Raw genomic sequence first — 26,815 nt, 5'->3', positions numbered from 1 at the left:
GTAACATATCTTAATAGATAACTCAAGGATAACATGTGCCTAATACTCTTTCGCATTCAAAAGAACAAAATTGTTTGTAGATCTTAATGCTATCTTCTTGGAAAGTAGGTGTATTTCTAAAAAAGATAGAGTGGGAGTAAAATTGCTACAAACTTATTTTGTAGAATAATGACACGAGAAAATGTTCTAAAAGTCATCCACTTGTAATAAATAGAGTTGATTTTAGAAAGTAATAGAACTATGATCTATCGAGTGAATTGTTGCTAGTGATCCAAATCGGAATTGTTGCAAAAAAGTCTTGGTTTGACTGGTCGAGGCGTTTTTTGTGCTTAGTGCTTAGTCGTTGTCACTACCTAACCAAAACAATATTTATAACTTCACAAACTACTCTTAGTAAAGAGGTAAATAAAGGTCGGATCCCAAGGGATGGGTATCTATTTAAGATTTCATTTGCAAGTAGCTATGTCTTAGGATGTCACAAATTGGGTTGAGATGACATGTAATCTAAAATAATCAACAAGATGAATGTAAATTAATGCAAACAAACTAATGCAATAAAAGGGGTTTGTAAACAATTGAATAAAGGCACTAGGGTGTCATGGGTTCATCTCAAAACAAGTCACAATGACTATTGAACAAGGTAATATGGTTTTCACAATGAGTCATAATGAAAAGGATAAATAGTTCACACAACGAGTCACAATGCCTAATGAACATGGACAAATAATTCACACAATGAGTCACAATGTCAAGGACAAATAGTTCACATGAGTCACAATGCCTAACGAACAAAAACAAATAGTTCACACAACGAGTCACGATGACAAGGACAAATGGTTCGCTCAATAAGTTACAATGACAAGGACAAATGGTTCACATCACGAGTCATAATGCCTAAGGAATAAGAACAAATGGTTCACATAACGAGTCATAATGCCTAAGGAATAAGAACAAATGGTTCACACAACATTCACAATGATTAATGAACAATGACAAATGGTTCACATTACGAGTCATAATGTCAACGACAAAAGGTTCACACAACGAGTCACAATGACTCATTAACAAGGACAAATGGATCGCACACTAAGTCACAATGAGAAGGACAAATAACTCACACAACGACTCACAATGCCTAATGAACAGGGACAAATGGTTCGCACATTGAGTATAAAGATAAGGACAAATTGTTTGCACGAGTCATTATGCCTAATAAACAAGGACAAATTGTTTACACAACGAGTAAAAATGACAAATAAAAATGGTTCACATAACGAGTCACAATGACTAATGAACAAGGACAAATGGTTCGCACAATGACTCACAATGACAAGGACAAATAGTTCACACAACGAGTCACAATGCCTATTGAACAAGGACAAATAGTTCACACAATGAGTCACAATGACAAGGACAAATAATTCACACGAGTCACAATGCCTAACAAACAAGAACAAATAGTTCACACAACGAGTCACAATCAGAAGGACAAATGGTTCACATGAGTCACAATGCCTAATGAACAAGAACAAGTAGTTCACACAACGAGTCACAATGACAAGGACAAATGGTTCGCACAATGAGTCACAATGACAAGGACAAATGGTTCACACAAGGAGTCACAATGCCTAAGAAACAAGGACAAATGATTCACACAACAAGTCACAATGCCTAACAAACAAGGACAAATGGTTCACACAACGAGTCACAATGACAAATACAAATGGTTCACACAACCAGTTACAATGACTATTAAACAAGGACAAATGGTTCTCACACTGAGTCACAATGACAAAAATAAATAGTTCACACAACGAGTCATAATGCCTAATAGACATGGACAAATATTTCACACAATGAGATACATTGACAAGGACAAATAGGTCACACGAGTCATAATTCCTAACTATCAAGAACAAATATTTCACACAATGAGTCACGATGACAAGGACATATGGTTCGCTCAATAATTTACAATGACAAGGTCAAATGGTTCACACAATAAGTCATAAAGCATAAGGAACAAGGACAAATGGTTCACACAACGATTCACAATGACTAATAAACAAGGACAAATGGGTCACACAACGAGTCATAATGAAAAGGACAAATGGTTCATATAACGAGTCTTAATGACTAATGAACAAGGACAAATGGATCACGCAACGAGTAACAATGACAAGGACAAATGGTTCACAAATTGAGTCTCATTGACAAGGACTAATGGTTTACACAACAAGTGACAAAAACAAATGCCTAATGAAAAAGGACAAATGATTCACTCAATTTGTCACAATTGCAAGGACAAATTTTTCACAAGACTCACAATGCCTAACTAACAAGGAGAAATAGTTCACACAACGAGTCACAATGACATGGACAAATGGTTCACACAACGAGTCACAATTACTAATGAACAAGGACAAATGGTTCGCACACTGAGTCACAATGAGAAGGACAAATGGTTCACACGAGTCACCATGCCTTATGAACAAGAACAAATAGTTCACACAACGAGTGACGATGACATGGACAAATGGTTCGCTCAATAAGTTACAATGAGAACGACAAATGGTTCACACAACGAGCCATAACGCCTTAAGAACAAGGACAAATGGTTCACACAATGAGTATAAATATAAGGATAAATGGTCCACAAAACAAGTCACAATAACTATTGAACAAGGACAAATGGTTTGCACAATGAGTCACAATGGCAAGGACAAATAGTTCACACATCGAGTCATAATGCCTAATATACATGGACAAAGATTTCAGACAATGAGTCACAATGACAAGGACAAATAAGTCACACGAGTCATAATGCCTAACTATCAAGAACAAATAGTTCACACAACGAGTCACAATGACTCATGAACAAGGAGAAATGGATCGCACACTAAGTCACAATGACAAGGACAAATGACTCATACAACGACTCACAATGCCTAATGAACAGGGACAAATGGTTCGCACATTGAGTATAAAGATAAGGACAAATGGTTTGCACGAGTCATTATGCCTAATAAACAAGGACAAATTGTTCACACAACGAGTAAAAATGACAAATGAAAATGGTTCACATAACGAGTCATAATGACTAAGGAATAAGGACAAATGGTTCGCACAATTAGTCACAATGACAAGGACAAATAGTTCACACAACGAGTCACAATGCCTAATGAAGAAGGACAAATAGTTCACACATTGAGTTACATTGACAAGGAAAAATGGTTCACACGAGTCACAATGCCTAACAAACAAGAACAAATAGTTCACACAATGAGTCACAATGAGAAGGACAAATGGTTCACATGAGTCACAATGCCTAACGAACAAGAACAAATAATTCACATAACGAGTCACAATGACAAGGACAAATGGTTCGCACAATGAATCACAATGACAAGGACAAATGGTTCTTAACAGGAGTCACAATGCCTAAGAAACAAGGACAAATGATTCACACAACAAGTCACAATGCCTGAGAAACAAGGTCAAATGGTTCACACAACGACTCACAATGACAAATACAAATGGTTCACACAACCAGTCACAATGACAAGGACAAATAGTTCATACGATGAGTCACAATGCCTAATAGACATGGACAAATATTTCACACAATGAGTCACAATGACAATGACAAATAGGTTACAATGACAAGGACAAATGGTTCGCTCAATAAGTTACAATGACAAGGACAAATGGTTCACACAACGAGTCATAAAGCCTAAGAAACAAGGACAAATGGTTCACACAACGATTCACAATGACTAATGAACAAGGATAAATGGTTTACACAACGAGTCATAATGACAGGGACAAATGGTTCATAGAACGAGTCTTAATGACTAATTAACAAGGACAAATGGATCACGTAACGAGTCACAATGACAAGGACAAATGGTTCACAAAACGAGTCACACTGAAAAGGACTAATGGTTTACACAACAAGTGACAAAAACAAATGCCTAATGAAAAAGGACAAATGATTCACTCAATTTGTCACAATTGCAAGGACAAATTTTTCGCAAGACTCACAATGCCTAACTAACAAGGAGAAATAGTTCACACAACGAGTCACAATGACAGGGACAAATGGTTCACACAACGAGTCACAATTATTAATGAACAAGGACAAAAGGTTCGCACACTGAGTCACAATGAGAAGGAGAAATTGTTCACACGAGTCACAATGCCTTATGAACAAGAACAAATAGTTCACACTATGAGTCACGATGACAAGGACAAATGGTTCGCTCAATAAGTTACAATGAGAACGAAAAATGGTTCACACAACGAGTCATAACGCGTTAAGAACAAGGACAAATGGTTCACACAATTTAGTATAAATATAAGGATAAATGGTCCACAAAACAAGTCACAATGACTATTGAACAAGGGCAAATGGTCTGCACAATGAGTCATAATGGCAAGGACAAATAGTTCACACAACGAGTCACAATGCCTAATTGGTCGTGTTCCCTCGTGGGGTTTACTTTTCAGTACTTGTCGTTAGGAGCACCTAGACCAAAACACAATTTATAACTTCACCAACAACTCTACAATTAGTAAAGAGGCAAGTAAAGGTCGGATCCCAAGGGAGGGCAATTGAGATGAGATTTCTATTGCAACTAGTGGTGTCTTAAGGGTGTCACAATTGGGGTTTGAAGTAGAAGATCACTAAACTAAAAAGCAATGAAAGTAAACAAGCAAGATGAGTTAAAAGGGATGTAAACAATTGATAAAAAGCACTAGGGTGTCATGGGGTCATAGGGGATTCATGGGAATTGATCATACAAACATATTCTCAAGTTATAAGCAAGCAATTATTGTTGTGATGGATCGAGTTGGTTTATGTCTTACAATCCTAGGAAAGTTTGGGTCCCGGAGCCGAATCGATTAGATTGTACAACACCTACAAGTCGACTTAATCTTCCCTACTCAACAATATGCATGGTCTAATGAGACTCGAGTTGGTTTATGTCTTACAAGTCTCATTGAAAAGATAGGTGACGGGTAAAAAATGCAAGGATTCATAGGCTCACATTTCATCAAACATAACAGGTGCATAAGTTGAGATCACAACAAGTAAGCAAATAAACTATGAAAGCATATTAATTTAAGCATGAATCATTCCCCATGTTGGTTTCCCTTAATTACCCATTAACCCTAGCTAAGGAAACTACTCACTCATTATCATGTTGAACATGCTAGCAAGGTTGGCAATCATACCAACAAAGTGGAACATGATGAATAAATGAAAGTGATTATCAATAATTAAAAAGGGATTAAGAGAATTATACCTACTAATGATTTCAATAATAAAGCAAAGAATAAAAGAAGTACTTGGTGCTTGATTGGAAGGTTGTCATTCTCCCAATAATAACCCAAATAATCTTCAATTACCCAAAATAAAGGATGAACAAGAGAGAGATTAAGGAAATAAAACTTGTATTAAAACTTGATTAAATGTTGATTACAAGATTAAAGGGAGATTTGATTGATATTAACTACACTAAAGATTGCTAAGAAGGACATGCTCTTCTAATTAGACTAATGGGGTATTTATAGTGGGGATTAGGTACATAAATTAGGGTTTACTAAGGGCTTAAATGACGATTAAGTCCTTGAGGAATTGCCGGTCTCTAGGGAGACTCCGGTCTCTTTTTCGCTGGTCTTAGAAAAAGATGTGCATCCTTCCTTGAAGCTTGAAGAAGACGAAATGGAACTGTCTCGGAATTCGGGCGTCTTTAGCACGAGACGGGCGGATTTGGGCGTTCCTGGACGGGCGTCCAGAGGGTGAAGATGGGTGTCTTATGGAGGTTCTGCCCGGGCATCTTGGTGAGGAAGACGCTCGGATTGTAGGCCTTGGACGGGCGTCTACAGGTCAATCCGCACGGATTGTCAGGCAGTTTCGTTTCTTCTTCTTTTCTTCCTTTTTCTTCATAAAATCCTTGAGGATTTCCTCGGGGATGCAAGGATCTTTTCTCATTATTGCCCATCTACTATAGTATGTACAAAGGCCTTCTAATCTTGTCTCTCCTTGATGCTTGGTCATTGAATTCAATCAATTTAGCCGCATTTTGCCATGAAAATGCAAGGTTTGCACTCCTTTCCTACCAAGGACACAAAACCTCAAAGAATATGCAAAACAAAGAACTAAACACAATAAATGACCCAAATATGCACTAAAAAGCATGGAAACAAGACTAATTCGGGGACTAAATATGCTCTAATTATGGTCACATCAATTATCCCCAAACCGAACCTTTGCTCGTCCCGAGCAAAGAGGTGACAAGGACTAGGACCATTATTTAAACTAACCTAATAACATAGCCGATATGAGACAATTAGCGGGTCTCACTCCGCCCCTTCAACTCACAACAAGACAACCATGAGGTAGGATGCCTTCTTGCAAGGAAAGGTGGGTCTTGCCAAAATGGCGACACATCCAAACATTAAGCACACAAAATCAAGTAATGGATGCATCTATAAAAGAATAGCCACTTTCCTCATCTAAGTGGTGGAAATTATCTACAAGGGAAGCAATTCAAGAGTACACACTCGTTCATAGATGCAATTTCTTCAAACTACTAAGCCTAGAAGGATACCAATAAATCACCTCCAAGTTGTGTCAAGCTAGGGTACCTTTGTCCTCAATCGTTAAATGCTTTTGTCAAGAGTAGGCTCCCTATGGTGTTAGAAACACTGGAGGATCGCGGAATTCCCCCTCTTGCCTAGACAAGAAGAAGGGTCGTCCCCTCTCTACCATCCACAAAAATGGATACGATGGATAAAAGGATCAATAGATATTTGAGTTTCACTTTGGGAGTTTGCTTTTGTGTTGTTTTTCCCCCCAATTTATTGTGGCATATAACATTTGAGAACACTTTCTTGCCATTTTTTTTGATTTTTGGCTTTTCAACACTTCACAACTTTTCAACTTTTTGCATTTCTTTTTGAACAATTTCAAAGTCACCCTATATGTAGTGAGGGTGCCTTATATTTGAAGCTTTAGGAGTTCTATTTTTGCTCCTCTTTTCATTGGATGCATTTTTGCAAACTTTCTTTCACTTTTCATTTCATTGAACTCAAATTGATTTCTTTTTGTTCCCATTACCTTTGATGACAAAAATGTGGTAGAACATGGATGATGGATGGATGCATGCTTTCAAGGATCACCTTGGAATAAACGGTAGCCAAGGAGTTATCACACAACAAGGTACTCTTGACTAGGCCTTAATCCATGGGTCAAAGGATACTAGCATGACACATCCTAGGGTGTTTTACAAGTATTTTAACAAGCAAAGTCTTAAGAAAAAAAAGCATCTACTAGGGCCTATATACACTTGTCAAGTTTCCCAAGTAGACGGTTTCACAAAATTTTTCTAACATGCAAACTACATGCCATGATGCAACTAGCATTTATACAACCTAATGCAAATGATTCTACCAACTAATATGACATATAAACTAAATGCAAGTCCTAAGTTCACATTGTTATACCGCATCAATCAAAATAAAGCCACATAGTCATTAACATAAAGAGGAAAAAGGAGATTGGAAAGATCATACCATGCGGTCTTCATGATCCTCATGTCTCGGATGTGGCGTAGTCAATCAATGTGAACAAGGATAAAACAAACACAATATTGTGAGATCCCTGAAAAAATCTCCTTTTTGAAATATAAGTAAATAGTATGGAGTCGCCAGTAGGTTTTATAAAAATACATACAAAAATAAGTTAACGGAAAAAGGCTCCTTTTGATCCCTGGAATGGGGACTGAGCCGTCACTACGGTCTGAACCAAAGATTGCGGATTCGGGGGTAAAGGTACGATCAGGGAAGGTGTTAGGCACTCGGATCGCCCATCAAACTGACGGCCTCTACTATTTATTTGTAATGTTATATATTTGACGATTTTAATAAAAGAAAACGTTTTTAAAACAATTTTATACAAATTATTTACAAACAACGAAAGCTAAATTATGATAATATAAGAAGTAAAGAATAAATATGACACCCTCAGGCCTACCTAGATACGGCGTTTCAATAATTAGCTTACTCGAACTGACTTTAGGGCGTCTTTATGCTCAAAATAGGATAGATGTATGTATTGTGAAAGTATGATGGGAAGGTAGTATTTTGTATGGAATAGTATTTTTGAAAAGGTAGTATATTTTTATGAATTTTCTGTGTCGAATAAGAGTATAGAGAGGAGTATTTATACTAGTTAAGACAAGAGTATTTGACGAGAACTGAAATTTTGGTAAGATCAAATTTCCGTCCGGACGTCCTATCTTTTGCCAAATTTCTTACTGTTGGAATTGTAATACAAGTGGTATTTTTGCCACTAATATTCATATTAACAACTCTTGATATTGTCAACATCTTCCACTATCCTAATCCATGTCCATGAATTAGTCAATAGGATTTTTTTGATATTCTCGTCTTCGGCCTATATGCTTAATTGGGCCATTCATAATGTAAAGTTGACTACTAGCCATGCAACGTTATAGGCAGGCGTAATTCATGGATTTACTTATCCATTTAGCTTTATTAGATGTCGTCTTTAACATAATAACCCGTAAAATATATAATTTTTCAAGAATATTTACTGTTTTGTGCCGTTAATATGTCGACTGAAAAGTTATTAGAATTAAGCAAATGAGCTATGAATGTAGTAAGTGGTCGAATTGGACCGGGTGATAAAATGGTTGTTTTAGGGACAATCTTGAGCATAAATAACCTTATATCAAATCAAGTAAGTTTCATTCCGAATTAAATAAGGGTCTCATCATCGGGTGTTCAAAGGCCGGTAGACATTTTGAGGTGTCTACGGAAACCCCCACTTTGACCGAGTCTGAGTAAGACGAAGGTCAAAGTAGTCCGTCGTGACAGGATAAAGGATAAGAAACGTGCACTGGGCCTCTTATATTACCTGTCTGGAGTAGCTGAAAACTGGAACTGCTTAGCAAAACTTTGTTTTACTAATCTGGAATGAAACTGGAACTGGCGCAACGAAACTTTTGTTCGTTGGTTTGAAACTGTCATAGTGAAACTTTGTTTCACCGGTCTGGAACTGGTATAGCCAAACTTTGTTCAGCTGGTCTAGAATTGGCATGACAAAACTTTGTTTTGTCAAATGGAATGGAGTTGGTAAAACTTTGTTTCACCAACTGAAATCGGCATAGCAAAACTTTGTTTTCTGTCTGAAATCGGCATAGCCAAGCTTGGCTTAGCATTCGGAATCTGGAATAGCCAAACTTTGTTTTCGGATTTGGAATCTGGTAAAGCAAAACTTTGTTTCGCTTAAAAGTGAACCTGCAAAATTTGATTTCACAAGCTCGAATGCGTGTCAGAGCCCGCCGACCGAGGAATTCAAAATTTTATTTTGAAAACGGACTAGAATGTAAAATTTGATTTTGAACACTAGAACTTGGAAAATTTTATTTCGCAAAAGGCTAAGTTCAGAAAAAAAAATTTAAGAACTCAGATGCATGTCAGGGCCTGCCGACCAAAGGATTTAAAAATTTTATTTTGAAAAAGGATGGATAAGATCGTAAAATTTTATTTTACAAACTTTGAAGCGTGTTAGAGCCCGCCGACCGATAAGTTTGAAAATTGCAAAATTTTATTTGTAAAAAGGGCAAGTTCGAGAAAATTTTATTTTAAGAACTCAAATGCATGTCAGGGCCTGCCGACCAAGGGATTTGAAAATTACAAAATTTTATTCGCAAAAAAAGCAAGGTTTAAACTTGACTTCTCAAAAATAGTAAGTGTAGAATTTTATTTCACAAAAATAGAAATGTATAAAATTTTATTACCGAGTAAGACATACGTTAAACACGCTTACTTAAAAAGACGAATGAAAAAAGATATACGGGTACATCTATTTTGCCCGTATGGAGATGGATCATTTTTGTTGACTCACACAATTGTAATTGACGTATTCATTATTGAATATACTCCACAAAGTTTAGGGAGGACGAGCTTCATTTTGCTTCTGACCAAACTTTACTTTCCCCTTTTTTAGTTCAATTTCTTCATTTCATCAGAAACCAGTAAATCGTCCTCTTCTTTGATTTGATTTTTTTTCCTTAATTCATCTATTGTTGGTCAGAACATTAAAGCCCAATCGTCCTTGGAGATCAGCGCCTATGCCGCCATAGCCATTGTCCCAACACTGTACCGGCAATGAGGTGACTGCTCGCTCCTGATATGGGATGCGATTAGCAGTTTTTTGCCGCCATAGCTGTCGTTCGAGCCCCCGATTGCGATCGGATTACCGATTACGGAACTCCATCGAAGTAAGTACCACTTTTTTTTCGATTGATTTCTAATTTGTACTCTTTAAATGATTGCTAAAACGTACTATTCTGATTGGGATGAGATCTGCGTGGATTGCGCCTTGGCCGTCATTCCAGCACTTGATTGGCGACAAGATGGTCGGCATCGGAGCACTATTGAACTGGCTCCTGATATGGGATGTAAATAGCGACAGTTATTGTACCGTCGATAAGCAATCGTTCGAGCTTCGGATTGGTGACCGGATGACTGATGATGGAGCATCGTTGAACCCTTGGCTGTGACATTTGAACAGATTCCTTGGCACCAGCTCTGATCAAGCTGTGAGTATTTCCGTCTCTTTATTGACTGATTCATATTTATGCCTCTTTTCTTTGTTTTATTTCTTTACTGGTCAAGTCGTATGCTTAATTATACGATTGAACGATAGTTTTATTGGTCTTGCGAATCAAGTAGTGTGCTTGATAATAGGATTGAATCGATAGTGCGATTACGACATTAATGCAAATTATTCATGCTGAATGACACAAATAGTTTATGCTAATGATGCAAAGGATACATGTTGATGCACTTTCAACGATGAAGACCACACTAAACAAATAATGACGCATTTTTTTTTCAAAAAAAAAATAGACTAGATAAATTTTTTTTACATTTCCATTACTAGTTCTGTTAAATAAAAATGAAATATGATGCTGTTGAGCATGATCCAGGACATGGGCGGGTATTCGAATTCAGATAGGAATCCAGCCTTTGGCCGTGATTTTTCTTACAAAGCTCGGCTTATCGACTTCTATTAGAATTCTTAAATCTCAGTTGCTATTCCTATTCTGCACCTGACAAGGATGGGTATCTGGTAACTCCGTATTTAATACGGATAAATATTTCTACTAGCCCCCGGTTTTCTTCTCTTTAAATAGCACTCTCTCTTTAAACTTCTCCTTCTCAAAATTTCCTCTTCACTCACAATGTCTCAAAATTTTGAAAATGCTCTAAAATTATGGCTTGACAACCTCACGAAGGATGAAAAGGACTACGTTATTGGTGTTCAGCTGGGACCCTTGCTACTATAACTGAAACAAGTTAAGATCTCCTGGGATTTTTTACGCGCTGCCGCTTTATTTTGGGATCCTGAAGTTCACGTATTCCGCTTTGGCGATCGTGAGATATGTCCTATGACGGAGGAATTTAGTGCCATCCTAGGACCATATGTTCAGTCTTCTCCTGCGCTTCGTAGTCTCGATGATGATTTAGAAAAACACTTCAAAGATTATCTGGGCATTACTACTAGTGTAGATGTATTTTTGAACGGACGTAGGGTAAATCTCTGTCGTCTGATCGCGCACTTCACTTCCTCTAGCTATCCCAGTACTGTGATTGACTTCCGTTATAAAAAACGGGCATTGGTGTTATGCCTGCACAACCGTTATCTATTTGTAAGCCCTTCCAATGTTTACGGACACGGCTGCCTTCTAAGAGTAGTAAAGCACATGCGCAACGACTGCTCACCTATGCCTATGGTCTTAGCTGAAACTCTTCATTGCTCAGATACCTTACGACATAATCCAGAAGCTGCATTCTGCGGTAAACCCCCTGGTACTTCAGGTAATTTCTTGTGTCATTCACACAACTCACATATTTTCCTACTTCTGATTCCTTTTCTTTTTTCCGACCTGGTGTGGGTCATTTTATTTCTCTTTATTTCCTGACCTGGTGTGGGTCATTTTATTTCTTTATTTTTTTGCCTGACCTGGTGCGGGTCATTTTATGTCGATAAATCTTTGTCCTATGTATGGCTACAAGATCGTATGCGACTAATTGAACGACCTCTCGATCCCAAATCTTATCAACCTCATAGCTTTGCTGGCAGACAAAGAGTTGTGAAAGGGAAGCAGCCACTTAGCTACTAGAGGGAATGGATGAACAGTGGGTTTCCAATTCGTTGGACTATATCATGGTGGCACATCCCTGCTATGAAGGCCCACGATCTTTTATAGCATTCTATAGACTACCTGGCCTTACTCACTCCTCTTTCATATTTCCTTCTCGCTTACTACGACAATTCGGGCGAAAACAACGACTACCTTCTTTAGATACTATTTCTCATGGAATTTCCCCTATGACCCATTCTTATCTACGTAACTGGTACCAATAATGGAATGCACGTAGGTTCTGGACTATACAAAAGGTTCCTGACTCAACTTACATAAGCGATCATTATAAGGTTTGGATGACATCACACTCTGTAGAGGAGCGTGAATCAGCTCATCAAGCGGAACGTAGGTTGTAACTTGATGCTAATGAGGTGGGAGAAGGACCTGACCTGACTCAAACAAACTCTAAGACTCAAGACTCGAGTAGAGGACACAAAAGTGGAGGTAGTAGAAGTCTGGTTTGGAAAAGAAAGAAGGATCAGAATGACCCGGATGATCAGAATGAGTGGCTAACGAACCTAAGGAGTGACAATAAGTGGAATCTAGAGTCTTCTAAATGTAGTTGTAGCTTATTAGGAATGAAATAAAGTGATGGATTATGAACTCTACAAACCTCAAAGTTTGTGTAGGAATTTTTTTTTACTGCCATGATAGCTCTAGATATAGAATAAGAGGAACGATTGTTAGTTTTCTCAGATTAGTTGCCACTTTTTTTGAAAACTCCTAATTGGGAACGATGTATATTGATAACAAAACTTGCTACAGATTCTAATATTTTTGAACCTGTTACTTTTTTTAAGTTTTTTTTTGTTTTTTTTCCCTTTTAGAGCATTTTCACAAAAAAAAATCTGAGAGGGGTCTTCCTTCTGAATTGTTGCTCACTCTGTTTGCATCCTTCTTCGTCTTCTGCTTCCTTATTTGTTCGTTTATTCTGCTGTGGCCGTCCTTTATGTCTACTGCTGCTACTGGACTTCATTCAATTCAATTTTTTTTTTTTTTGGGACCTGGTAGGGGTCTTCTCTTTTTTTGTTCTTCAACTTAGGATGGGTTTTTAACTTGGGAGTGATGTGTATCTTCCATGGGACCTGAGGGGGCCCTTTTTTTCCTTTTTTCGACTGTTGCTGCGTTTTTATTTTTCTGTTTTACTTAATATTAATTTATTTTTTATTTATTTTTTTACGACCTGTGAGGGGTAATTATTTTTTTTTTTTGGTATACTTACACATGATATTTCTTCAACTGATCAAGATTGGTTAATTGACTGAACTCAACCCCTTCTATGTCTGTCAGTTGCACTGCCCCTCCTTTTAAAATCTTTTTAATTATGTAAGGGCCGGCCCAGTTTGGTTTGAACTTGCCTCTCGGGTCTCTGACCGGTGCCCGTATTTCTTTAAGAACTAAATCTCCATCTTTTAAGTTCCTTGCCCTGACCTTTTTATTAAAAGAACGAGAAATCCTTCTTTAGTATAACTGAACTTGGTTAAGAGCTGTTAGTCTTTTCTCATCTATTAATAGCAATTCTTCATATCGAGCTTGAACCCAATCCACTTCCGGTATTCTGCTTTCCAATGCAATTCTAAGAGAGGGAATTTCAAGTTCTATAGGAAGTACTGCCTCCATCCCGTAGACTAGTGAATATGGTGTTGCACCGGTTGGTGTTCTAACCGACGTACGATATCCCCATAAGGCGAAAGGCAACTTTGCAGGCCAATCATGATACTTTTCTGTCATCTTTTCAATTATAGTTTTCACATTTTTATTCACCGCTTCCACTGCCCCATTCATTTGTGGTCTAAACGTAGATGACTTACGCTGTTGGATCTTGTAATGCGTTAGTAAGGCAGCCACATCTTTCTTAAAATGGGAACCATGATCACTAATCAATTCACGAGGGACACCATACCTACAAATTATATTTTCGGTGATGAACTTGGCAACATGTTTAGAAGTCAAGGTAGCATAAAACGCTGCCTCAACCCACTTAGTAAAGTAGTCGATTGCTACTAATATAAATTCATGTCCTCCGGTTCCCTTGGGAGTGATTTTGCCAATTATATCTATGCCCCATATCGAAAATGGCCAAGGTGATGCAAAATTGTACAACAATAAAGGTGGTATATGCTGTGCATTGGCATAAATCTGGCATTTATGACATCTCTTGACATATTGTGTACAATCATGTTCCTGTGTCGACCAAAAATATCCTATTCGCATTATCTTTATAGCTAGCATCCGACCGTTCATGTGCGGTCCGCAAGTACCATTATGCACTTCTTCCATAATTCTTTGAGCTTCCTTTTCGCCCACGCATAAAAGTAATACCCCTTCCTTAGACTTCTTGTATAACTTTCCTTGACTAAGAATAAATTGTGCTGCAAACCTTTTGATAGCGCGCTGCGTCCTTACATCAGAATCTGGCGGAAAGCCTCTTCCTAAATGGTAGTTCAATACATCTGTGAACCATGGTGCGTCATCACCGGCTACTGTATTGTCAAGGGCCATACAGTATGCTGGTTCTTCTCTTCTTTCAATGCATAATGGAATATTTTCTAATTCATGTGGAATATTGATCATCGCCGCCACTTTAGCTAGAGCATCTGCAAATTGGTTTTCATCTCGGGATAAATAAATGAACTTCGGATCGTCAAAATGCTTGAGAATGGTTTCGAGGTACATTTGGTAAAGTGCCAGGCCCTCACTTTTGACTTTCCATTTTCCCAAAATCTGATTTATAATGAGTGACGAATCTCTATATACTCTCAAGTTTTTAAGCCCCAAGGCTGCTGCTGCCCGAAGTCCTAATATACATGCTTCATATTCTGCTTCATTATTTGTGACGCTAAAATCTAACTTGACTGAGAGTGGGGTATGTGCCCCATCTGGTGAAGTCAACAGTACACCTATGCCATATCCCTTTTGATTGGATGCGCCATCGAAAAATAACTGCCAATAGTCGTCATCAGTAACAAATATTTCCTCGTCAGGGAAGTCGTATGCTTCCTGTTTGTCTTCTGAAACGGGAAAATCAGCTAGGTAATTAGAAATTACCTTTCCCTTAATCGATTTAAGGGCCATAAATGTAAGATCGAACTCAGCAAGCATCATGGTCCATCTTGCTATTCTGCCGCTAAGGATTGGCTTTTCAAATAGATACTTCAAGGGGTTCATTCGTGATATGACATGAATTGTGTGGGTCAACATGTAGTGTCTTAGTTTCTTAGTGGCCCACACTAATGGTAGACAGGACTTCTCGATTGGAGTTATCACACAACAAGGTACTCTTGACTAGGCCTTAATCCATGGGTCAAAGGATACTAGCATGACACATCCTAGGGTGTTTTACAAGTATTTTAACAAGCAAAGTCTTAAGAAAAAAAAGCATCTACTAGGGCCTATATACACTTGTCAAGTTTCCCAAGTAGACGGTTTCACAAAATTTTTCTAACATGCAAACTACATGCCATGATGCAACTAGCATTTATACAACCTAATGCAAATGATTCTACCAACTAATATGACATATAAACTAAATGCAAGTCCTAAGTTCACATTGTTATACCGCATCAATCAAAATAAAGCCACATAGTCATTAACATAAAGAGGAAAAAGGAGATTGGAAAGAACATACCATGCGGTCTTCATGATCCTCATGTCTCGGATGTGGCGTAGTCAATCAATGTGAACAAGGATAAAACAAACACAATATTGTGAGATCCCTGAAAAAATCTCCTTTTTGAAATATAAGTAAATAGTATGGAGTCGCCAGTAGGTTTTATAAAAATACATACAAAAATAAGTTAACGGAAAAAGGCTCCTTTTGATCCATGGAATGGGGACTGAGCCGTCACTCCGGTCTGAACCAAAGATTGCGGATTCGGGGGTAAAGGTACGATCAGGGAAGGTGTTAGGCACTCGGATCGCCCATCAAACTGACGGCCTCTACTATTTATTTGTAATGTTATATATTTGACGATTTTAATAAAAGAAAACGTTTTTAAAACAATTTTATACAAATTATTTACAAACAACGAAAGCTAAATTATGATAATATAAGAAGTAAAGAATAAATATGACACCCTCAGGCCTACCTAGATACGGCGTTTCAATAATTAGCTTACTCGAACTGACTTTAGGGCGTCTTTATGCTCAAAATAGGATAGATGTATGTATTGTGAAAGTATGATGGGAAGGTAGTATTTTGTATGGAATAGTATTTCTGAAAAGGTAGTATATTTTTATGAATTTTCTGTGTTGAATAAGAGTATAGAGAGGAGTATTTATACTAGTTAAGACAAGAGTATTTGACGAGAACTGAAATTTTGGTAAGATCAAATTTCCGTCCGGACGTCCTATCTTTTGCCAAATTTCTTACTGTTGGAATTGTAATACAAGTGGTATTTTTGCCACTAATATTCATATTAACAACTCTTGATATTGTCAACATCTTCCACTATCCTAATCCATGTCCATGAATTAGTCAATAGGATTTTTTTGATATTCTCGTCTTCGGCCTATATGCTTAATTGGGCCATTCATAATGTAAAGTTGACTACTAGCCATGCAACGTTATAGGCAGGCGTAATTCATGGATTTACTTATCCATTTAGCTTTATTAGATGTCGTCTTTAACATAATAACCCGTAAAATATATAATTTTTCAAGAATATTTACTGTTTTGTGCCGTTAATATGTCGACTGAAAAGTTATTAGAATTAAGCAAATGAGCTATGAATGTAGTAAGTGGTCGAATTGGACCGGGTGATAAAATGGTTGTTTTAGGGACAATCTTGAGCATAAATAACCTTATATCAAATCAAGTAAGTTTCATTCCGAATTAAATAAGGGTCTCATCATCGGGTGTTCAAAGGCCGGTAGACATTTTGAGGTGTCTACGGAAACCCCCACTTTGACCGAGTCTGAGTAAGACGAAGGTCAAAGTAGTCCGGTCGTGACAGATAAAGGATAAGAAACGTACCTGGGCCTCTTATATTACCTGTCTGGAGTAGCTGAAAACTGGAACTGCTTAGCAAAACTTTGTTTTACTAATCTGGAATGAAACTGGAACTGGCGCAACGAAACTTTTGTTCGTTGGTTTGAAACTGTCATAGTGAAACTTTGTTTCACCGGTCTGGAACTGGTATAGCCAAACTTTGTTCAGCTGGTCTGGAACTGGCATGACAAAACTTTGTTTTGTCAAACTGGAATGGAGTTGGTAAAACTTTGTTTCACCAATCTGGAAACTGGCATAGCAAAACTTTGTTTCGCCGGTCTGAAATCTGGCATAGCCAAGCTTGGCTTAGCTGTTCTGGAATCTGGAATAGCCAAACTTTGTTTAGCTGGACTGGAATCTGGTAAAGCAAAACTTTGTTTCGCTTAAAAGTGAACCTGCAAAATTTGATTTCACAAGCTCGAATGCGTGTCAGAGCCCGCCGACCGAGGAATTCAAAATTTTATTTTGAAAACGGACTAGAATGTAAAATTTGATTTTAAACACTAGAACTTGGAAAATTTTATTTCGCAAAAGGCTAAGTTCAGAAAAAAAAATTTAAGAACTCAGATGCATGTCAGGGCCTGCCGACCAAAGGATTTAAAAATTTTATTTTGAAAAAGGATGGATAAGATCGTAAAATTTTATTTTACAAACTTTGAAGCGTGTTAGAGCCCGCCGACCGATAAGTTTGAAAATTGCAAAATTTTATTTCGCAAAAGGGCAAGTTCAGAAAATTTTATTTTAAGAACTCAAATGCATGTCAGGGCCTGCCGACCAAGGGATTTGAAAATTACAAAATTTTATTCGCAAAAAAAGCAAGGTTTAAACTTGACTTCTCAAAAATAGTAAGTGTAGAATTTTATTTCACAAAAATAGAAATGTATAAAATTTTATTACCGAGTAAGACATACGTTAAACACGCTTACTTAAAAAGACGAATGAAAAAAGATATACGGGTACATCTATTTTGCCCGTATGGAGATGGATCATTTTTGTTGACTCACACAATTGTAATTGACGTATTCATTATTGAATATACTCCACAAAGTTTAGGGAGGACGAGCTTCATTTTGCTTCTGACCAAACTTTACTTTCCCCTTTTTTAGTTCAATTTCTTCATTTCATCAGAAACCAGTAAATCGTCCTCTTCTTTGATTTGATTTTTTTTCCTTAATTCATCTATTGTTGGTCAGAACATTAAAGCCCAATCGTCCTTGGAGATCAGCGCCTATGCCGCCATAGCCATTGTCCCAACCTTTGTCACGGCAATGAGGTGTTGCTCGCTCCTGATATGGGATACGATTAGCAGTTTTTTGCCGCCATAGCTGTCGTTCGAGCCCCCGATTGCGATCGGATTACCGATTACGGAACTCCATCGAAGTAAGTACCACTTTTTTTTCGATTGATTTCTAATTTGTACTCTTTAAATGATTGCTAAAACGTACTATTCTGATTGGGATGAGATCTGCGTGGATTGCGCCTTGGCCGTCATTCCAGCACTTGATTGGCGACAAGATGGTCGGCATCGGAGCACTATTGAACTGGCTCCTGATATGGGATGTAAATAGCGACAGTTATTGTACCGTCGATAAGCAATCGTTCGAGCTTCGGATTGGTGACCGGATGACTGATGATGGAGCATCGTTGAACCCTTGGCTGTGACATTTGAACAGATTCCTTGGCACCGCTCGATCAATTTTGTGAGTATTTCCGTCTCTTTATTGGTGATTCATATTTATGCCTCTTTTCTTTGTTTTATTTCTTTACTGGTCAAGTCGTATGCTTAATTATACGATTGAACTGATAGTTTTACTGGTCTTGCGAATCAAGTAGTGTGCTTGATAATAGGACTGAACTGATAGTGCGATTACGACATTAATGCAAATTATTCATGCTGAATGACACAAATAGTTTATGCTAATGATGCAAAGGATACATGTTGATGCACTTTCAACGATGAAGACCACACTAAACAAATAATGACGCATTTTTTTTTCAAAAAAAAAAATAGACTAGATAAATTTTTTTTACATTTCCATTACTAGTTACGTTAAATAAAAATGAAATATGATCTTTGTTGAGCATGATCCAGGACATGGGCGGGTATTCGAATTCAGATAGGAATCCAGCCTTTGGCCGTGATTTTTCTTACAAAGCTCGGCTTATCGACTTCTACTAGAATTCTTAAATCTCAGTTGCTATTCCTATTCTGCACCTGACAAGGATGGGTATCTGGTAACTCCGTATTTAATACGGATAAATATTTCTACTAGCCCCCAGTTTTCTTCTCTTTAAATAGCACTCTCTCTTTAAACTTCTCCTTCTCAAAATTTCCTCTTCACTCACAATGTCTCAAAATTTTGAAAATGCTCTAAAATTATGGCTTGACAACCTCACGAAGGATGAAAAGGACTACGTTATTGGTGTTCAGCTGGGACCCTTGCTACTATAACTGAAACAAGTTAAGATCTCCTGGGATTTTTTACGCGCTGCCGCTTTATTTTGGGATCCTGAAGTTCACGTATTCCGCTTTGGCGATCGTGAGATATGTCCTATGACGGAGGAATTTAGTGCCATCCTAGGACCATATGTTCAGTCTTCTCCTGCGCTTCGTAGTCTCGATGATGATTTAGAAAAACACTTCAAAGATTATCTGGGCATTACTACTAGTGTAGATGTATTTTTGAACGGACGTAGGGTAAATCTCTGTCGTCTGATCGCGCACTTCACTTCCTCTAGCTATCCAAGTACTGTGATTGACTTCCGTTATAAAAAACGGGCATTGGTGTTATGCCTGCACAACCGTTATCTATTTGTAAGCCCTTCCAATGTTTACGGACACGGCTGCCTTCTAAGAGTAGTAAAGCACATGCGCAACGACCGCTCACCTATGCCTATGGTCTTAGTGAAACTCTTCATTGCTCGGATACCTTACGACATAATCCAGAAGCTGCATTCTGCGGTAAACCCCCTGGTACTTCAGGTAATTTCTTGTGTCATTCACACAACTCACATATTTTCCTACTTCTGATTCCTTTTCTTTTTTCCGACCTGGTGTGGGTCATTTTATTTCTCTTTATTTCCTGACCTGGTGTGGGTCATTTTATTTCTTTATTTTTTTGCCTGACCTGGTGCGGGTCATTTTATGTCGATAAATCTTTGTCCTATGTATGGCTACAAGATCGTATGCGACTAATTGAACGACCTCTCGATCCCAAATCTTATCAACCTCATAGCTTTGCTGGCAGACAAAGAGTTGTGAAAGGGAAGCAGCCACTTAGCTACTAGAGGGAATGGATGAACAGTGGGTTTCCAATTCGTTGGACTATATCATGGTGGCACATCCCTGCTATGAAGGCCCACGATCTTTTATAGCATTCTATAGACTACCTGGCCTTACTCACTCCTCTTTCATATTTCCTTCTCGCTTACTACGACAATTCGGGCGGAAACAACGACTACCTTCTTTAGATACTATTTCTCATGGAATTTCCCCTATGACCCATTCTTATCTACGTAACTGGTACCAATAATGGAATGCACGTAGGTTCTGGACTATACAAAAGGTTCCTGACTCAACTTACATAAGCGATCATTATAAGGTTTGGATGACATCACACTCTGTAGAGGAGCGTGAATCAGCTCATCAAGCGGAACGTAGGTTGCAACTTGATGCTAATGAGGTGGGAGAAGGACCTGACCTGACTCAAACAAACTCTAAGACTCAAGACTCGAGTAGAGGACACAAAAGTGGAGGTAGTAGAAGTCTGGTTTGGAAAAGAAAGAAGGATCAGAATGACCCGGATGATCAGAATGAGTGGCTAACGAACCTAAGGAGTGACAATAAGTGGAATCTAGAGTCTTCTAAATGTAGTTGTAGCTTATTAGGAATGAAATAAAGTGATGGATTATGAACTCTACAAACCTCAAAGTTTGTGTAGGAATTTTTTTTTACTGCCATGATAGCTCTAGATATAGAATAAGAGGAACGATTGTTAGTTTTCTCAGATTAGTTGCCACTTTTTTTGAAAACTCCTAATTGGGAGCGATATATATTGATAACAAAACTTGCTACAGATTCTAATATTTTTGAACCTGTTACTTTTTTTAAGTTTTTTTTCTGTTTTTTTTTTTTTTCCTTTTAGAGCATTTTCACAAAAAAAAAATCGAGAGGGTCTTCCTTCCGAATTGTTGCTCACTCTGTTTGCATCCTTCTTCGTCTTCTGCTTCCTTATTTGTTCGTTTATTCTTTGTGGCCGTCCTTTATGTCTACTCTGCATCTTTGGACTTCATTCAATTTTTTTTTTTTTTTTTTTTTTGGGACCTGGTAGGGTCTTCTCTTTTTGTTCTTCAACTTAGGATGGGTTTTTAACTTGGGAGTGATGTGTATCTTCCATGGGACCTGAGGGGGCCCTTTTTTTCCTTTTTTCGACTGTTGCTGCGTTTTTATTTTTCTGTTTTACTTAATATTAATTTATTTTTTATTTATTTTTTTACGACCTGTGAGGGGTATTTATTTTTTTTTGGTATACTTACACATGATATTTCTTCAACTGATCAAGAATCGTTAATTGACTGAACTCAACCCCTTCTATGTCTGTCAGTTGCACTGCCCCTCCTTTTAAAATCTTTTTAATTATGTAAGGGCCGGCGCAGTTTGGTTTGAACTTGCCTCTCGGGTCTCTGACCGGTGCCCGTATTTCTTTAAGAACTAAATCTCCATCTTTTAAGTTCCTTGCCCTGACCTTTTTATTAAAAGAACGAGAAATCCTTCTTTAGTATAACTGAACTTGGTTAAGAGCTGTTAGTCTTTTCTCATCTATTAATAGCAATTCTTCATATCGAGCTTGAACCCAATCCACTTCCGGTATTTGGCTTTCCAATGCAATTCTAAGAGAGGGAATTTCAAGTTCTATAGGAAGTACTGCCTCCATCCCGTAGACTAGTGAATATGGTGTTGCACCGGTTGGTGTTCTAACCGACGTACGATATCCCCATAAGGCGAAAGGCAACTTTGCAGGCCAATCATGATACTTTTCTGTCATCTTTTCAATTATAGTTTTCACATTTTTATTTACCGCTTCCACTGCCCCATTCATTTGTGGTCTAAACGTAGATGACTTACGCTGTTGGATCTTGTAATGCGTTAGTAAGGTAGCCACATCTTTCTTAAAATGGGAACCATGATCACTAATCAATTCACGAGGGACACCATACCTACAAATTATATTTTCGGTGATGAACTTGGCAACATGTTTAGAAGTCAAGGTAGCATAAAACGCTGCCTCAACCCACTTAGTAAAGTAGTCGATTGCTACTAATATAAATTCATGTCCTCCGGTTCCCTTGGGAGTGATTTTGCCAATTATATCTATGCCCCATATCGAAAATGGCCAAGGTGATGCAAAATTGTACAACAATAAAGGTGGTATATGCTGTGCATTGGCATAAATCCGGCATTTATGACATCTCTTGACATATTGTGTACAATCATGTTCCTGTGTCGACCAAAAATATCCTATTCGCATTATCTTTATAGCTAGCATCCGACCGTTCATGTGCGGTCCGCAAGTACCATTATGCACTTCTTCCATAATTCTTTGAGCTTCCTTTTCGCCCACGCATAAAAGTAATACCCCTTCCTTAGACTTCTTGTATAACTTTCCTTGACTAAGAATAAATTGTCTTTTGCCGCAAACCTTTTTGATAGTGGCTGCGTCCTTACATCAGAATCTGGCGGAAAGCCTCTTCCTAAATGGTAGTTCAATACATCTGTGAACCATGGTGCGTCATCACCGGCTACTGTATTGTCAAGGGCCATACAGTATGCTGGTTCTTCTCTTCTTTCAATGCATAATGGAATATTTTCTAATTCATGTGGAATATTGATCATCGCCGCCACTTTAGCTAGAGCATCTGCAAATTGGTTTTCATCTCGGGATAAATAAATGAACTTCGGATCGTCAAAATGCTTGAGAATGGTTTCGAGGTACATTTGGTAAAGTGCCAGGCCCTCACTTTTGACTTTCCATTTTCCCAAAATCTGATTTATAATGAGTGACGAATCTCTATATACTCTCAAGTTTTTAAGCCCCAGGCCTGTCAGTTCAAGTCCTAATATACATGCTTCATATTCTCGCTTCATTATTTGTGACGCTAAAATCTAACTTGACTGAGAGTGGGGTATGTGCCCCATCTGGTGAAGTCAACAGTACACCTATGCCATATCCCTTTTGATTGGATGCGCCATCGAAAAATAACTGCCAATAGTCGTCATCAGTAACAAATATTTCCTCGTCAGGGAAGTCGTATGCTTCCTGTTTGTCTTCTAAAACGGGAAAATCAGCTAGGTAATTAGAAATTACCTTTCCCTTAATCGATTTAAGGGCCATAAATGTAAGATCGAACTCAGCAAGCATCATGGTCCATCTTGCTATTCTGCCGCTAAGGATTGGCTTTTCAAATAGATACTTCAAGGGGTTCATTCGTGATATGACATGAATTGTGTGGGTCAACATGTAGTGTCTTAGTTTCTTAGTGGCCCACACTAATGGTAGACAGGACTTCTCGATTGGAGAATAATTGATTTTGTATTCCAGGAATTTTTTGCTCAGGTAGTAGATTGCTTTTTCTTGACCATCCTGAACTTGTGCTAACATTGCACCCATTGATGTCTCTTTTACTGTCAATTATAAAAGAAGTGGTAGTCCAGGTCTTGGGGGGATCAGAATTGGTGGGTTTTCTAAGTATTTTTTTACTTTTTCAAATGCTTGCTTACATTGTTCATCCCATACAAGGGATGCCCCTTTCTTTAGTTTCTTAAAAATTGGTTCACACACCATGGTAAGCTTGGATATAAAATGACTAATGTATTGTAACTGCCCCAGAAATGCCCGAACTTGCTTCTCTGTTTCTGGTGGTGGCATATATCTAATTGCCTTGATCTTGGATGGATCAGCCTCAATGCCTCTATTACTAACAACATATCCTAAAATCTTCCCAAAGGTAACCCCGAAAGCACATTTTTGCGGGTTGAGTCGAACATTATATTTTCGGAGCCTATCAAAGAATTTTTGTAATGCGGTCATATGACCTTCTCTATCCAATGACTTTACTCTCATATCATCTACATAGACCTCGACCTCCTTGTGCATCATATCATGCAATAGTGTTTTGGCGGTCCTTTGGTAAGTGGCTCCCGCATTTTTATGTCCAAATGGCATAACCGTATAACAATATGTTCCCCATTTAGTGAGGAATGTAGTTTTCTCCATATCTTCCTCGGCCATTTTAATTTGATTATACCCCGCGTAACCATCCATAAAAGAAAGTTGAGCGTGACCAGCCGTGTTATCCACTAAAATGTCAATATGGGGTAGTGGAAAATTGTCTTTTGGACTTGCTTTATTAAGGTCCTTATAGTCAACACACATTCTGACCCTTCCGTCTTTTTTGGGTACTGGAACAACGTTTGCCACCCACTCCGGGTAGTTAGCTACTCTTATAAAACCTGCATCTAATTGCTTTTGTATTTCCTCTTTTTTTTAATGCCCATTCTGATTTCATCTTTCTAAGTCTCTCTATTATGGGTTTTGCAGCAGGATACAGTGGAATAGTATGTTCAGCAATTTCTCTGTCTATGCCGGGCATATATTTATAAGAGCAGGCAAACACGTCGCGATATTCCGTGAGTACTTTAATCAAACTCGCTCGTTCTTCTGAGTTTAGTGACAACCCAATCTTTATTTTTTTCTTATCTTAATTAGTTCCCATGTTTATTAATTCCGTTTCCTTTATTATTGATGTTTTATTTTCCTGATGTGTTAATGCTTTTATTATATATTTTGGCAACTCATCTTCATTGGAAACTAAACAATCAGAATAAGAAATGGGAGGGGTAGGAGAACCAGATAAGTAATTGAAAGTTATTTTATTATCCTTGGAAAGAAGTACATTAAGGAGTAGATCACTAGACTCGGAATTTGAACTTGAATTAGAATTAAGAGGGGAACTCCCCGACTCAGCATGAAAAGAAATAGGGTTAAACTCCAACTCATTTAGGACACTAGACTTAATAACACTAGACTCGATAGAGGAATGGAAGGGTGAAAACCCCTGCTTGCTAGACTAGACTCTGACTGACTCTCTGTCTCAGACTTGGGTTCGGACTCAGCTTCCTCAAACATAGCCCCTTCTCCCACACTGATTTTGATACTCTTTCCATTAGTTGTAGTCCACTTCCAGGTTTTACGCCATCCATGCTCCATGTTATTGTTGTAATGAGTTGTGTTTAGCTTAGAAGGGTCAAAGTTGCTGTCCTGAAGTGCCATGACAAAATGGTCTGAGTGTTTTATGGGTGCCTGTCCAAAGAGTAAACCAAAGGCATTATCATTTGTTTTTGGAATCCAATCGTCGGTTGGCATTTTTAATGGGAGGGGAAGTGCCTCCTCATAAAAGTAACAGTCCTCAAATATTTCAAATCCGGTAACTTTCTGTTTTGTCTTTTCGACAAAGAATGGTTCTGGAAGGTTAAAATATGGAAACTAATCACCTTCTTTGACAAATTGTCCATTTAATGTGTGTGGATATGCACCTATTGGATATGCATCTATTGTTTGATTTGTAGGTCTATTGTCTCTCTTAGCAACTTTTTCCTTCATTCTTTTTGTCAATGCTTCTCTTATTTCTTTCTTGGATGGCTGAAACCCTAAACCAAAGAGGTCGTGTTTGATTCAGTTAAGTGAAGGGTCGGATGCCCTTTTGGAAGTCTTACCAAGTGTTGTCCCATGCATGTAGCCGCTGTTTTTCATTATTAAGTTCACAGTAGTATTTGCATAATAGGGGCTAATTTTTTTATCAATGGGTTGTGACTCGTCTTCTATGAAAGCGACCTCTTCGCTGAAACCCCATAGGTCTACGTCATCTTCACCATAGTTAACTTGCAATACTGGATTGGTGTGATTTCAACTCTGGCAGGTGATGCATCTAGAGTAATTACTGATCCTTGAATTATCATTTTGACTTTTTGATGCAGGGATGAAGATATGGCATTAAGCTCATGAAGCCACGGCCTTCCCATAAGAAGATTATATGAGGCAGGTATGTCGATCGTCGATCACCAGAAACGTGACTTTCTTTTCTATGGGTCCAGTAGTTATATTAGTTATTAATAGCCCTAATACGTCTCTACATGTGTTGTCATATGCACGAACAATCCGATTAGTCTTCTTAAAGTCTTTTTCTTCAAAGCCTAAAGCTTGGGCTGTTCTGAGTGGGCATAGGTTTACTGCCGATCCATTATCAACTAGTGAGAGAGGCACATATTTTTTGTTGCATTGTGTAGTTAGGTGGAGTGCCTTATTATGCTTTATACCCTCTGGGGGTAAATCTTTATCAGAGAACGTGACAACGGGCTCCTCTCTGTTCGTTGTCAAATAACTGGCCAATTCAGCCGGAGTAGTTTCAGATGGGACACTCATACTTGTCAATGCATTTAGAATAGCTTGTCTATGTTCCAGTGAGTTGCATAATAAGTCCCAAACAGTAATGGCAGCTTTTAATTTCTTAAATAACTTAA

The 26,815-nt window shown here is 38.1% G+C and overlaps 1 protein-coding gene across 1 annotated transcript; it reads right to left on the bottom strand.

The window, feature by feature from the left end:
* Positions 1 to 13,709: 13,709 nt before the first annotated feature.
* LOC141632673 (uncharacterized) lies at positions 13,710 to 15,416 on the bottom strand. The gene has a single exon (XM_074445196.1). It carries the CDS (start codon positions 15,414 to 15,416, stop codon positions 13,710 to 13,712), a length of 1,707 nt encoding a protein of 568 aa, XP_074301297.1.
* Between the last annotated feature and the right edge of the window lie 11,399 nt (positions 15,417 to 26,815).

The sequence above is a fragment of the Silene latifolia genome, chromosome Y (assembly GCF_048544455.1).
Source record: "Silene latifolia isolate original U9 population chromosome Y, ASM4854445v1, whole genome shotgun sequence".
In the NCBI taxonomy this organism is placed as follows: domain Eukaryota; kingdom Viridiplantae; phylum Streptophyta; class Magnoliopsida; order Caryophyllales; family Caryophyllaceae; genus Silene; species Silene latifolia.
The sequence above is the reverse complement of the archived record's forward strand: the minus strand, read 5'-3'. Positions and strand labels throughout refer to the sequence as shown.

Bases quoted from the DNA above. Each gene is read 5' to 3' on its own strand.
- LOC141632673 (XM_074445196.1), bottom strand. From the start codon at position 15,416: ATGAACCCCTTGAAGTATCTATTTGAAAAGCCAATCCTTAGCGGCAGA.